The sequence below is a fragment of the Chionomys nivalis genome, chromosome 8, assembly GCF_950005125.1.
Source record: "Chionomys nivalis chromosome 8, mChiNiv1.1, whole genome shotgun sequence".
Lineage (NCBI taxonomy): Eukaryota > Metazoa > Chordata > Mammalia > Rodentia > Cricetidae > Chionomys > Chionomys nivalis.
This window is the reverse complement of record NC_080093.1, coordinates 66,027,462-66,041,889: the sequence shown is the minus strand read 5'-3', so window position 1 is coordinate 66,041,889 and position 14,428 is coordinate 66,027,462. Positions and strand designations below refer to the sequence as shown.

The 14,428-nt window shown below is 39.3% G+C and overlaps 1 protein-coding gene across 11 annotated transcripts in view; it reads left to right on the top strand.

Moving 5' to 3' along the window:
• Positions 1 to 14,143, top strand: part of Plekha1 (pleckstrin homology domain containing A1) — a 54,660-nt gene extending 40,517 nt beyond the window's left edge. For 8 of the 11 annotated variants that reach the window (XM_057777708.1, XM_057777712.1, XM_057777714.1 and 5 more), the window contains 5 exons: positions 2,526 to 2,594; positions 6,000 to 6,064; positions 6,577 to 6,640; positions 9,136 to 9,225; positions 11,580 to 14,143. In XM_057777708.1, coding sequence (XP_057633691.1) covers positions 2,526 to 2,594; positions 6,000 to 6,064; positions 6,577 to 6,640; positions 9,136 to 9,225; positions 11,580 to 11,894 — 603 coding nt within the window. In that variant the 3' untranslated portion in view covers positions 11,895 to 14,143. Of the gene's footprint in view, positions 1 to 2,525; positions 2,595 to 5,999; positions 6,065 to 6,576; positions 6,641 to 9,135; positions 9,226 to 10,347; positions 10,497 to 11,579 lie in introns of all 11 variants that reach the window. The other 3 variants (XM_057777716.1, XM_057777717.1, XM_057777718.1) reach the window with 3 other exon arrangements.
• Positions 14,144 to 14,428: the final 285 nt, after the last annotated feature.

Below are 14,428 nucleotides of genomic sequence, written 5' to 3'. Positions count from 1 at the left end.
TCCTTGGTCTTTACACTGCTGGGTAAGTTAATGCTTATTTCCTCCTATATTTAGTGTAAGTGAGCTTTCCCAAGTTTAGGTTTGTGATAGAAAGGATTTCTTGTTTGTTTGTTTTTTATTTAAAAAACTTTAGTTTGTGTATGTGCGTGCATATGTGAGGAAGGGAGGGGAGCATGAGTGCATTGTTTTATGCTTTGAGACAGAAGACAACTCTGTCAGTTCTGGTCTTCCACCTTCACTTGGATTCCAAGGCTTAAATTTAGGCAAGTGACTTTACCTGCTGAGCCATCTTAACCCCCAGAAAGTTCTGTTGATTTCTTACATCATCAGAGATGGTCAAGTATAGAGCCTCAGGAGAAGCGGAAGTACCAGGAGTGGCTGCTAGTGGACAGCTCTGAGGTTGGGCTACTTAATCTCCCAGACTTCCAGTTTTATTTTATGTGAGAAAGCTATTTTTATAAAACCTATGGTCTGTGGTTTTTGAAAGGGATAAATGAGAGATGTAGCTTTTCGCACAATTCCAGGTGCTAAAGAAGCATCACAGGTGAGTGTAGGTTGTCCCCATAATCATCGTCATGGGAGGAAATTTCTTTCTTTCTTTTGTTTTGTTTGTTTGGTTGGTTTTTCGAGACAGGGTTTCTCCGTAGCTTTGGAGCCTGTCCTGGAACTCGCTCTGGTAGACCAGGCTGGCCTCAAATTTACAGAGATCTGCCTGTCTCTGCACCACCATTGCCTGGTGTGGGAGGAAATTTCTATAAAATAAACATATCTACTGGTATTCTAAGGCTCCAGATACTTTTCTGCCAGGTGCTGTGATTCACACATAAAATCCTAGCATTTGGGAAACTGAGGAGGGAAGGAAAGAAAGTTCTAGGTTAGCTTGGGCTATATAGCAAAATCTTGGGCATTTTTTGTTTGGTTTTATTTGTTTGTTTTGATTTTTTTGAGACAGGGTTTCTCTGTGTAACCCTGGCTGTCCTGGAACTCTCTGTAGACCAGGCTGCTGGCCTTGAACTCAGAGATCTGCCTCTCTATGCCTCCAGATTCTGGGATTAAAGATGTGCTATGCTACCACAATTCAGCTGATGTTTGTTTTGTTTTATTAGTTTATTTATTCTGTACGAACTAAATCTTGAGACTCTCAGGACAAGATAAAGTTTAACATTTGAAAACAAAAGGAAAAAATAGGAAGAAGCAAATACTTCAAACTCTCCTGGTAATTCTGCTTGGTTTTGCTTCACTTTTGGTAGCTCAGCTTGGAAAAATTCTTCCTGCCTGTTGGACCAGTTTCTCAAGATAGGCTGTCTATAGGCGGAGGAAGGATTTCCCCAGGCTGTGAGCCTTAGTTGTAGGCTAATTAGGCTTTTAAGGAGGTAACCTTTATTCCTAAATCTAAAGAAAAGAAAAGAAAAATTTGCACATTTTTTCCTTAATTTTTTTGAGATTTTTTTTTAATCTATTTTATGTGTATGTGTGTTTACTTGAATGTACATCTGCGTACCATGTGTATGCAGTGCTAGAGGAGGCCAGAAGAGGGTGTAGGATCCCCTGGAACTGGACTTAGAGACAGTTATGAGCTGCTCTGTGGGTGTTAGGAATTGGACCTGGGTCTTTTGGAAAAGCATTCTAACTGTTGAGCCATCTCTCCAACACTATTTATAGATAATTTCAGGTACTAAAAAATTGACAGGAATATTCATATGAAAGTCTACTAAACATTTTCCGTATGGTTTTGTTCTGCTTTGTATTTATTGCTGACCTGTTATATATGAAATACTTGAAATGCATGTTATAGATAGAGAAACCTGATGAGTTAATGACATTTCCCAGGCTGATCTTTACCTTGTAGGCTGGGCTGGCAAGAAATGGAGTACTTTTTTTTTTTCTTTTCTACTGTTAGTGATCGTGCTGGGGAGATGGCTCAGTAATTAAGAGCACTGACTGCTCTTCCAGAAGTCCCAAGTTTAATTTCCAGCATCTGCATAGTGGATCACAATCATCTATAGTGGCATCTGATGCCCTCTTCTGGCATAAAGTTATACATGCAGATAGAGTACTCATACATATAAAATAAATAAATAAATAAATATTTTGAAAATCTGAGGGGCTGGAAAGTTGGCTTAGCAGTTTAAGAACACTTACTGCTCTTCCAGAAGACCTGAGCTCAGTTCTCAGCACTCACATGGGAGCTCACAACTGTCCATAATTTTAGTTCCAGGGGATCTGGCATCCTCACACATACAAGCCAGCAAAAACACCAATGCACATAAAATAAAAAGAAATAAATTTTTAAAAAAATTTGAAATGCTAGAGTTATTCATAAACTCTTGAGAGTGAGCTGCCCAAGGCTGAGACCGTCATTCAGGGGCTGTTTAGCAGGAAGAGGTGCCAATTATCACCTCCCTTGCGGGAAGTCTGTTGTTTCTGTGTGCTTAGTGTTTCTGATTGTGGGTTCTTACTGGAACGATTAGGGGTGATTAACATTGGACATTCTTTGAAGCCTATGTCTGTGTCTTCTCTGGTAGATGAAGAACTGGAAAAGAAGATATTTTCAATTGGATGAAAATACAATAGGCTACTTCAAATCTGAACTGGTATGTAGTTACTTCATAAATATGCTTTCAAGTGCTTGGCAAGTTACGCTGTGAATGTATGCTTGTATGCTGTTTTGTTTTTCAAATGTTCTGGTTCTGAGGGCATCTGTATTTCAGTCTGCTTGGTTGTAATGCATTTGGTTAGTCACATTTTTCTTTAACGTGTTTTAAATAAAACTGCCATATCTTCAAGGAAAATTACATTTTGATGGATCTAAAATTGTCAGCCCCCTATATGTAAATCTCTGTCAGAGAGGATTGGAAGAGGCGGTAAAAAGAATCCTCTAAAAGCAGCATTCAGCCCTCTGCGTGTCTGCCTTCCCTGCCCTTCTTTTTCTTGGCCCTTTCTTTGCCTGTTTCAGATCAGCTCTTACGTTGTTTCATTTCAGATATTTTTTTTTTTAAATATTTATTTATTATGTATACAATATTCTGTCTGTATGTACGCCTGCAGGTCAGAAGAGGGCACCAGACCTCATTACAGATGGTTGTGAGCCACCATGTGGTTGCTGGGAATTGAACTCAGGACCTTTGGAAGAGCAGGCAGTGCTCTTAACCTCTGAGCCATCTCTCCAGCCCCTCATTTCAGATATTTTTGTCGTGTTTTGAAGGCAGAATCAAAGATTGAGCCTTCTTCCCTCCATTTGAGTAATGTACTATTTAAAAAGTCATGTAGCCTAAATCTTTCAGTAGATTATTGCATAAATTAATGAAATTCTCTGCCTCTCCTTCAAAAGTGTGGGACTGTTGTATACTCCATACTGTATTTGAATGAAGGCATCAAAACAACATTGTCCAGTTGAACTTTCTGTCCTGAGATATGTTCCATACCTGTGTTGTTCTGTGCAGGATACATGTGACTTTCTATCCTGAGTTATGTTTCCTACCTATGTTGTTCTGTGCAGGATACATGTGAGTTTTGAGTGCTGGTGATAAACAGTTGTATAAGGAGCTGAATTTATTTCATTTTGAAATTAAAACTAATTTTACTTCATTTTAGTAATTTAAATTTATAGTTATTCCTGGACAATAGCTGCTATATTAGGAATATTTTAAGATTTGTCTTAAGTGTCAATTCTTTTAGGAGACTGTTGTGGGGTAAAATGGCAGAAGCAGTCTGTATAAGCTGGCGTAGACAGTCAGAGCCCACATGTGATGAGGAGGCAGAGAGGAGGAATGCACAGGGCGTGGATAGTGACAGAGAGAATGGTCACACATACTTGTTGATGAAATGAGCAAATATATGAAGGATAATAGAAACCTAGAAACCAAGGTTCTTGGTGTAAAATCATGGATTCTTGCTATAACTCAACAAACATAGTCCCAGACATGTATTATATCCTCATGTGAGTACCTTCCCCCTGAAAGAATCCTGGACTCCATGGAGAGATAGCAGATTCTATACCTGGGCAAGAGAAATAAATGCAAGATGAGCCTGGAATATCTTATGTCAGAAAGCAAGGACATGCTGAGAAAATGATAATCACCCAGAAACTACTTTACAAACAATCCCCTCACCAGATTATGGACAGTGAGAGAATCAGAATACATAATGATTATAATATATTACAGCCCAGATATTCATATGACTCAATGATTGGGTGGTGACAGTTCATGTAATTACAGTGAGGGATAAGATACCTAAATAGGAATGAGAGATCAGTCTGTGGAATAAACACTGAGCCCAGAGGGAAGAGAGCAGCTGTACAGTGAAGGCTGGCAGACACCACTTCCATCAGACAATCAGGCTCAGTGAACTTCATTGGTGGTGAGGATGTTGAAACCACTCATCACCTGACAGGATAGCCTGAAAAAAACACAGCATCAGTTTTATGCTGCTTCTGTTGAAGGTGTATAGTCTGAGTTTAGTCACCAGGTGACAGTAGCCACATCCGAGGGAGGGGACAATCTACAAAATAAAGTAACTATTGTGATCTGCAGGATTCTACAGTCCTCATTCTACAGGAGTGAGAACTCTTCAAGGAAAAGAGAGACAGCGACTGAGCGTTCTTACCCTATAAGACAACGTGGAGGTCACTTGCTGACTGTGATGCCCATAACGTGAGGATTTAGGTAGCAGACTAGAGCAGCAGCTCAGCTTGAAGTGGCCATGTTCTTAGTCCTTTTGTAAAGTTGTGGTTGTCTCATGGCTCAAAGAGAAACAGAAAATTGAGGGAAAATATCTGGTATGGAAAGAAACAGAAAATACAAACAACTCATTTAGAAAGAAATTGAGCTGAGTGTGGAGCTAAATGGTAGCATGTATACCCAGTGTATCCGAGGCCTTGGGGTTAGAGCCTTAGCACTACTGTGTAACAGTGTTCAGTGTCGCTCAGGATCAGGGAAATACAGATGTTCACTGCACAGATAGTGCTCATTAATCACGAGGCTGTGGCTGAGAAAGATCATAGATCTTCTTCCCAGAGAAAATAAGTGGAGAAGAAATAGTGTTTCTTTAAATTCCAGGTTGATATGTATGTGCGTGATATTAGAAAAATCACCATTTGGCAGGCAGTTATGTCAGTAATGATTTCAGGTAAGAATCCTCAATATTTGGTAAAACTGGTGGGGAAATTATGTTGGAAAATCGAGTACTGCATAGGCTCTAAATGTCTCAGTGGTGACCAATATGAGTCATGTACCAGCAGTTGGTCAAGTCCACGCCGTGCACCTCCTGGAAGGGATGGCTGAGAAGTAGTCAGTGCTGTGGTTTCCTTCTAGAAGCATGTGGCCTACGCATCAGAATGAATAAACATCAGACAGACCCAGACTAGGACACAGTCTGAGAAATAAGTGGGTGATTTACAGCTCTGCAAGATCACAGAAGACCAAAGAAGTAACTGCTCTGAAGTAAAGGAGACGAAGAGAAGGGACAGTCAAGCAAGCCTGCCATAGACTCTGAATCTTGGACAGAAAATATGTCAGCTTGTCTTCTGCCATGACGGACACCCATGGGATAACTTGTAAGATCAGAATGTGGCCTGTGGATTGTGGTCATACTGCAAAGATGCCGAGGTCCGAGCTTCATAACTGTGCCACGATCATGGAAACTCTGTTTTAGAAGTTAAATGCAAGTACCCAGTAGTATAGATACACCATGTCTTTACCTTACCTGCAGGTGCTCCCTAACTGTGCATTCAGACACATGTGCACAGGCTTATAACAAAGCTGGGCTTGCTGCACGGTGCTGTTGATGTCAAGATGGCATTCCAAAAGAGGAAATAGAGCACTTACTGGTCCTCATGGTTTACCATGACCAAGTCTGCTGCTTAGCAACTGTCATTGAGACCAGAGACTGAAACAGCTGTGTGTAAGGCCATAGAGTGTCCTGCTGCTGCAGGTTCAGAAGGTGCAGTTGTGTCTGAGATTGACTTGAAATGTCCTCTGCCTCTGCTTTTTTGCCAGGAAAAGGAACCTCTGCGGGTAATACCACTTAAAGAAGTCCATAAAGTCCAAGAGTGTAAGCAAAGGTAAGGGGCTGCCTGGTGCTGGCACAGCAGTTTGAAGAACAGCGCCTCCCCTGGTTCAACTTACAGCATGTGCTTCTCATTGAGAATTTTAAACTGGTTGAGATATGCTGCAGTTTTGTTTTTTAATCTGTAAAGTATTACGATCTTTTATTTGAGAACTACAAATTACTCATTTATAAATGACATTTCAGAAGTAGCTCATTAATGCAAAGGAAAAATGATGAGAAATCATTTTTAGTATTTCAAAGGTGCAGAGAACAGGTCGTCACAAGGAGCTGCACCAGCTGTACCATGCTGAATTGAATAAACTGTAAGCACTTAGACTCTAAAGTTGCTTTATGATTCTTCTTAAATGAATTGTAATCAAAACTGAGAAAAGATAATATGGCTTTGTTAAATTAGTGTTTTCTCTCTAAACATTTAATGACACATATTTTGTATTGAGTAAACAGCTGAAAGAGAAACTGTCAAAACTGATTTACATGCAACTGGATGATTGTTTTTCATAACAGTGATATAATGATGAGGGACAACCTGTTTGAAATTGTAACGACGTCTCGAACGTTTTATGTGCAGGTAAGACACTTGGAGATTATAGATTGTCTTACAAGAAGTTAATAACATTCATAGGTGAAATAAATATAGATAAACCTTGTCTGTTTTGACAAGTGTAATTTACCAGCTTATTGAAAGATGTCAGGTGGTGGTTGGTGGTGGGGTATATATTTAGAAATGGGGGTTATTGTGTTATGAATTAGTGATATTGATCAAAGTCACATTTGGAAGAAAGGAAGTGCTGTTTTATTTATATTTTAGCAGTGTGTCTTCAAGTGTATTTTATTTCTGTGTTTTTAATATTTTTTTAACTTTATAAAAATGGAAGCAAGTATATAAGTGAAATTATTGGAAAGAGCATTTGTTTTGGTTCATTGCTTATTGCAGAAAAGTTAAGAAAATGATAGTTTATAAAATACACATACTTCCATATCTAAGCATTGATTCTTACAGTAAGCAAGGCCATATAGTAAATGTATAAAATCTTGTTTGTTTTCCTATTTTGTCATTTTTCCTGTGTTATTAAAAGTTATTTGGCAATAACTAAGTCTGGTGGCTCTTGCCTTTAATCACAGTTCAAGGCATTCAGGAGGCAGAGGCCGGTGGATCCTGGTGAATCTGTGGCCAGCCATGGCTGTGTAGTGAGATCCTATCTCAAAAAAATCAGACAAACAAAAAGCCATCTCTGCAAACATTTTAGAATTACACCACACTCACTCCATGTATGGCTGTTTCTCAAGTTCTGATCTTTTTTTTTTTTTTTTTTTTTTTTTTTTTTTGATTTTCGAGACAGGGTTTCTCCGTAGCTTTTGGTTCCTGTCCTGGCACTAGCTCTTCTAGACCAGGCTGGCCTCGAACTCACAGAGATCCACCTGCCTCTGCCTCCCGAGTGCTGGGATTAAAGGTGTGCGCCGCCACCACCGCCCGGCACAAGTTCTGATCTTTTGTGACTACATGTTTATTTACAGAGTTTTCATACGTTTACTGTGAAAGTATGATGATGGGAGCATCTGTATGTAAAGTTTGACCTAAATTTCTGGTTTTTTAGGCTGTTCTAGGTCAGATTTAACCACCAGAATGGTCTCTCTGTCTTGTCACATTAATTTGATCATGATGCTCCTACTTGCACTGAGTGAAAGCCTATGCTGTGGCCATGCCACCCTGAGCATTCTGATCTTAGAATATTTAGATTTAGACTAGCCAGTCTTTATCAAGAAAAAGGACTATAGCCAGGTGTGGTGGTGTATGCTTTTAATCCTGGCACTTAGGAGGCAGAGGCAGGTAGATCTCTGTGAGTTCAAGGCCAGCCTGGGCTACAGAGCAAGTTCCAGGACTGACTGGAAAACCCTGTCTCAAAAAAAAAAAAAAAGAAAGAAAGAAATTGTTTCTAAAATTAATATGTAAAATGGTGCTAGAATGACTTTTAAAGTTTCAGCATATACGTGTAGCAAGTTCAGATTGTAGCATTTGACAGCAAAATAGGAACTTTCTTTGTTTTTTTCCTCTTATTTCCTTTCCAAAAACATTCATTATTGACCATTTTATGTGTCTGGGTTTAAAATATGCAGTGGCTGTCATATGTCTCCATATAGTACCTTGCTTAGAAAAATCTGGGTTAAAAACAGTGCTTCTAGATCCGGGTTTGGTGGCATATGCCTGTAACCAAACTCTCAAAAGGCTGAAGCAGGACGTTCAAGGGCAACTTTGATAAAGAATGAAGTGAAGACCAACCTGAGCAATTTAGTATGAGCTGTGTCAAAACTAAAACACAAATTTTGAAATAAAGGTTCACGTTCTCACAATAACACGTTCTCACACAAAAAGTGCTTTCAGGGGTTGGAAAGATGGCTCAGAGGTTAAGAGCACTTGCTGCTCTTCCAGAGGACCAAGACCAAGATTTGTTCCCAGAATCCACATTGGGTTGCTCACGACAGCCTGCAAACTACAACTCCAATGCCCTCTTGTAGCTGGGGACAGCTGGACCAATGATTCATGAGTTTACTGAACCCCACTCCACACACACACACACACACACACACACACACACACACACACTAATATTTATTTATTATGTATATAATATTCTGTCTGCAGGCCAGAAGAGGGCACCAGACCTCATTACAGATGGTTGTGAGCCATCATGTGGTTGCTGGGAATTGAACTCAGGACCTTTGGAAGAGCAGGCAATGCTCTTAACCTCTGAGCCAGGCCATAATGAACCTTTTTGGAAAGAGTTTTGAAGCCAGGCATGTTGGTACACACCTTTAATCCCAGCAGTTGGGAGGCAGAAACAGGTGGATCTCTTGAGTTCAAGGTCAGCCTTGTCTACAAGGAGAGTTTATAACATCCAACGCTACAGAGTTCAAAAATAAACAAAAGTGCTCTGAAAACTTTTTAAAGAAATTATTGTCTTTGAATGTGTTTGCAGGTGACATATTGCCACGGTACAGAATATATGGAAATAGAAGGTGATTTGGAGAGAAATTTCACTGAGATATCTCTTTTATTTCCTTTAGGCTGATAGCCCTGAAGAAATGCACAGTTGGATTAAAGCAGTCTCTGGCGCCATCGTAGCCCAGCGGGGACCTGGCAGATCAGCATCTTCTGTAGGTTTCTCCTTTGGAGACTCTGCATCCTTTGGTGTTGTTTTCTTCCTCTCCCCTAATCCTTTGGTTTCTATTTTGTTGAGATTATTTGCATGTTGACTTTTATACCAATTGGACTTGCAAAAATAATGTACCCTAATTCAGAGCTTCCTTGTAGTGTCACATGTACATAACTTTCTGTGCACATTGTGTTAATGCACAAGCTGGGCAGCTAAAGAATAGAGCCTTTCTTTGTTCTTTCAGTTAGGTTCTTGATAGTAGGTCTAGGTGTGGCAATTTGGCCCTCTTGATGTGGCATTGGCCTGGCCATTCAAGGCACTTTCAGTTCTAGCAAAACAGTTTTGTGATGTCTTGGTTTCCCCTTACTTGCCAATTTTCAGTACTGGAATACCACTGACCAAATTAGAGCCTTGAGTGCAGTTTTTTTGTTCCCATTCCGTTTTTTTCTATTTCATGTTGTTATTTAAAATTTTTAGCAGGTTGATAGAAAAGCTTGTTTATCTTTGCTGTAGTTTGATAGTTACATTGGAACAATTTAATAATCTGTTCAGACGTAGCAAGAGAAACATTTGTTGTTCATCTTGTTCTAGTGAACCCTAAGAAATAGTTTGTCGGGAATACATTGGCCATTCATCTCTGTTCTGAAAATGCAAACCCTTTTGAGAAATTATATCTTAAAAGTAGCACTGTTGCCAGCTGTCCTGGTGTGCTGTGTCATAGCCTAGATATCCTGTACTTTCATTATTTTTCCTGGTAGTAATACTGTCTTTTAGTAGTTTCCTGGTAGTGATAATAACAGATCAGTAGATAGTATTCCATTTTTTCCATTTCTTAATCATTTATCATTATACTAGTATTCCTGTAGGAATATTGAAGAAGTCTCTTTCATGGGTGTTAGTTTTGTAACTGCCTGCATTTTATGTGATTCTTTCAACAATCAAGTATGAGATTCTCTGCAAAAACAATGTCTGTTGGGAAGAGGGAAAACTGGAGAAGGGTGTTTGTGTTCTGTGCTTTGTGGTGGGGCAAATCGGACTGAGCTGTGACTGTCAGCAGAATTCTCTCTTTTCCTCCTCTCCCAATATAGGTTAACTCTAATCTTAGCTTTGCACTGTGTTCCAGATGCGGCAGGCCAGAAGGCTGTCGAACCCTTGTATACAGAGGTATACATCAAGAGCTGGTGAATGCAGCACGTATGTGGGCTCTCATGCAAATGCGCCTTCTTAGTAGAGGGCCTGGACACGCTCCCTACTTACAACTGATCATAGAAGGTTGAGTTAACTGGACTGCCTTTTGCAGTTGTCATCACTAACGCAAACTATTTTATGGTAGTCATCAGATTGAATATGTATATTAAAAAGAAAAACAAAAGCAACCCTACTAATGGAAGCTTCCAGAGCTTCAGTAACTAACTGACTGAATTGCTGCAAGAGTTTTGATTTCCATGTTTTATGTATTTTGAGATTTTTTTTTAATACAACACTTAAAATGTGCCTTTTTCGGATCCAGGCAAACTTCTGCACGCATCCACCTTGGATAAACTTTGTCACCAGAATTGCATGGTATTTTATAGCTCTGGTGAAGTTTACCTTATAATGGGAGCCTGTAGTGTTTGCTGATTGTGGTGCTGTTATCAAGGCAGCTAGTATCCTAAAGAGTGCACTCCAGGAGCTGCCCAGCACTCTCCAGTGTCTTCAGATTTGATACTAGAAGTACAATAAAATCAATATTCACGACTGATCTTACTTCATCAGTTTTAAAAGTGATTCAGTTGTATGCATTCTTACTTTTAAAATCTTAAACCATATGAATGTGTGACTTACCAAAATAAACAATTAAATCAGCTGCCATAATTACAGTGAAATTAATAGAAGCAAAAAAAAAAACCAAGTTATCAGACTACTAGACAAAATCATGTCTGAAAAGTCTTGATTAATCTATAGCCTTTCATTTTTGTGTTTTGTCTTTTTTTTTTTTTAAGACTTGGGATAACCCCCATTATTCCTAAATACTGATAGACTCTTCTTTCAACACAATTCAGTTGCAGTTGGAACACTGTATTTCATTTTAGGCTAGCTAGGCCTTCAAAGTGCCATAAGCTGACAAATTCAGCTTTGGTGACAGAATCCGTTTCTTAGTAGAATTGGTTGTTGGCTATCATTGCTTTGAACTCACCCCTAAATGCATTGCTTTGGGAAGGAACTTGCACATTTACGCTGCATGGCTCATGCTTCTGCTTTGTGTGTGTGCGTGTGTGTGTTGTTTGTTTTTCAGAGAATCAAGTCTCACACTGAGTGAATGACTAACTTCACTGTCAGTGATTAGCTGTGTCTGACCACCATTCCTCTTTCCAGGAGCATTCCGGCTGCCCTTCAGAATCCAAATACACTGTCCGCCCTGCCGGGGCAGCAGCAGCCACCTCACATTCCGCAGCCTCTCGCAGCCACTCTCTGGTCTCAAGCTATACCATGGAGAAGCGAGGATTTTATGAATCTCTTGCCAAGATCAAGCCAGGGAACTTCAAGGTCCAGACTGTCTCTGCAAGAGAATCAGCTTCCAAAGTGACTGAACAAGCTCTGCTTAGACCTCAGAATAAAAATGGCCCTCAGGGAAAAGATGGTGAGCCAGTGGACTTAGATGATGCCAGCCTGCCAGTCAGTGATGTGTAGGGCTGCCTGCCCCACTCATCCCTCGGTGTCCTTTCGTGAGGATTCTAGCCAAAGATGATAGAGGATGGATGGTTTCAGTGCTTATATTATATTGTCTCTTGGGTGTACTCTATAAACTGGCAAACCGAGAATCTAGGGAGTGGCCAAGTCAATGTAATTTCTTTAAGAAAGGAAGGAAAAAAGCTGTCTCCATATCAACTGTCTGAAGCTTTATGTGTTTGGGTAGTAAAAATGTGTGTGTGACTTTTTTTTTTCTAGTGACTTTGAAATTTTAAATAACAACTTAAAAACATTAAAATTTCTTATTATTTGGTCATTTAAAAATGCTAATATGACTCCCTATAAAATACTCAATATTTACACATTCTTATCAGTTAACATTATCAAATGGGACATTGCCAGACAAAAATTCTTAAACTCATGATGTCTGTGGTGCTGCAAAATTTATATTGCAATGTGGATTATATAGAAATTCTAACCATTTTTGATATCAGGTGAGTGGTAAATTTTGCATAGAAGATTTGATTAGACTGTTGGTGCAGGTAGGAGTTGAACGGGGGTGGAGCAGCAAAGGTGAGGGATTAGAGCTAAGCTATGGCTAAGGTTTTTTTCTTTTTGGTGAGGACTTTTTTTTTTGAGACAGGGTTTCTTTGTAGCCATGGCTGTCCTGGAACTTGTGATGATCCTCCTGCCTTTGCTGCCTCCCAAATTATAGGCATGTGTTACACAGTGTGATACTTGTTTGAAAAAGCTTAGAATTTGCACCTATCAGTATTTTATTTCAGTAAAAATTATTTGGTCATAAATTTTGGGAAGATCTGATTTTTTTCCCCCAAGACAGTTTCTATATGTAGTCCTTGCTGTTCTGGAACTTGTTCTGTAGACCAGGCTGGCCTAAAACTCACAGAGATCTCCTGAGTGCTGGGATTAAAGGCATGTACCACCAACATCCAGCTGATTTTTTTTTTTTTTTTGTAAATAGATCTTATTTTTGAATTTGGATTAGTGAAAGACCTCTCAGTCCATATGTGAAGTTATAACTGCCCTTAGTCATGAAATTGTTGTGGCCTCTACTTTTTCATCATTAATAACCTATATTCAAGTGCCTGTGTCTTCTCATCTCATTTAGGATGTGCTCCAAGTCCTACATGATTGGCTTTAAATGTTTGAATAAATTAATTTCAATAGCATAGTTTGATATGTTAAATAAGATAGCTTTTTATGTCAGGGACACCAGAATGTTGGTGTTCTACTATCTGTGCAATATTTATGTCTTGAAATAAATTGGAGTATGCATTTAATCGTGGGGATATCCTAAATGGAAGTACCTCTCTAAAGAACCCATAGTTTCTGGTGTCGAGTGATAGACTGGTTTGAGCAAGTACTGTTTTGTGGCAAAGTCTTAAGTGTTTGCTTTTCCCAGGCTGCTGCTCTGTAGTACTCCCAGTCCCACACACTTCTGTTCTGGTGACATGGGTGTTAGTGTTTTGCCTTTTTTATGTTCTAAGACTACTTGTTGGAGGAGGAGATCGCTTCTGCGTGGGGTCTAGGGGCCGAGATGTGTTATTTAGTTGCCCAGCACAAGAACATACCACTTACTTTTTGTATTCATAAGCTAATATGTTAGAGTTCTATGTAGTTTTCTTTTTTGCAGCTGCATTGGAAAACCATAGGACAACGAGGTTTTTAAGCAATCACCACCCTTCTGCTGCTGTGTTCACTATCCAGGCTCTTCGGGAAGTTCCTTTTTCACGAACATACCTAGGAACCCATCCGTGTACAGATACTTCACAGTATTGATGAGCCTGGTGCTGTTTTCTTTGGTACAGCCTCCACAGTGCATGTTTATTTTAGCATATTTTGGTATTGGTAATTTGATATATTTCATGGTGGCAAAATATTAGCTCTATTTTGGGACTTTTTATAGAATTACCCTTATTCAAAAGCATAGGAATATGTTCTTGTGGTTGTCAGAATTTCTTAATATTTATCTCAATTCTTTTGTAAGCTAATGGAAATTATTTAATTATTTTAAAACATACCTTCTTGTAAATATGTCACATCTGAAGTGTCAGCAGTTACTTTGAATACCGTAATGTTTGCTGCATTTTTTCCTGTGTGTATATTGTATCTCCTTTCAGAACAGGAATGTGCCTCCTGATGTTTACTGTTACACCTGCTCTCTTTGTATGTCCGATTGGTTGAACACTGTAATGACTTGAGAATAAACTGCTCAGAATTCATTTTCACTTCATTCTCATTTTGTTTGGTTCAGGTCTCGTGTGAACAAGTCAGTAGAACTGGTAAGAACCATTTTTGGTTAGTTCATTTGCTTACCTTTGAACAAATAAGATATTTCACATCAGGTGGTGGTGACCTTTAATCCCAGCACTAAGGAGGCAGAGCCCAGCCTAGTCTACAGAGCAAGTCCAGGACAGCCAGGGTTACAACAGAGAAACTGTCTGAAAAAAAACAAAAGGGAAAAAAGAAAAGAAAATTCACATTCTTGAATTCTTAGGGTTTGTTTTGTGTGT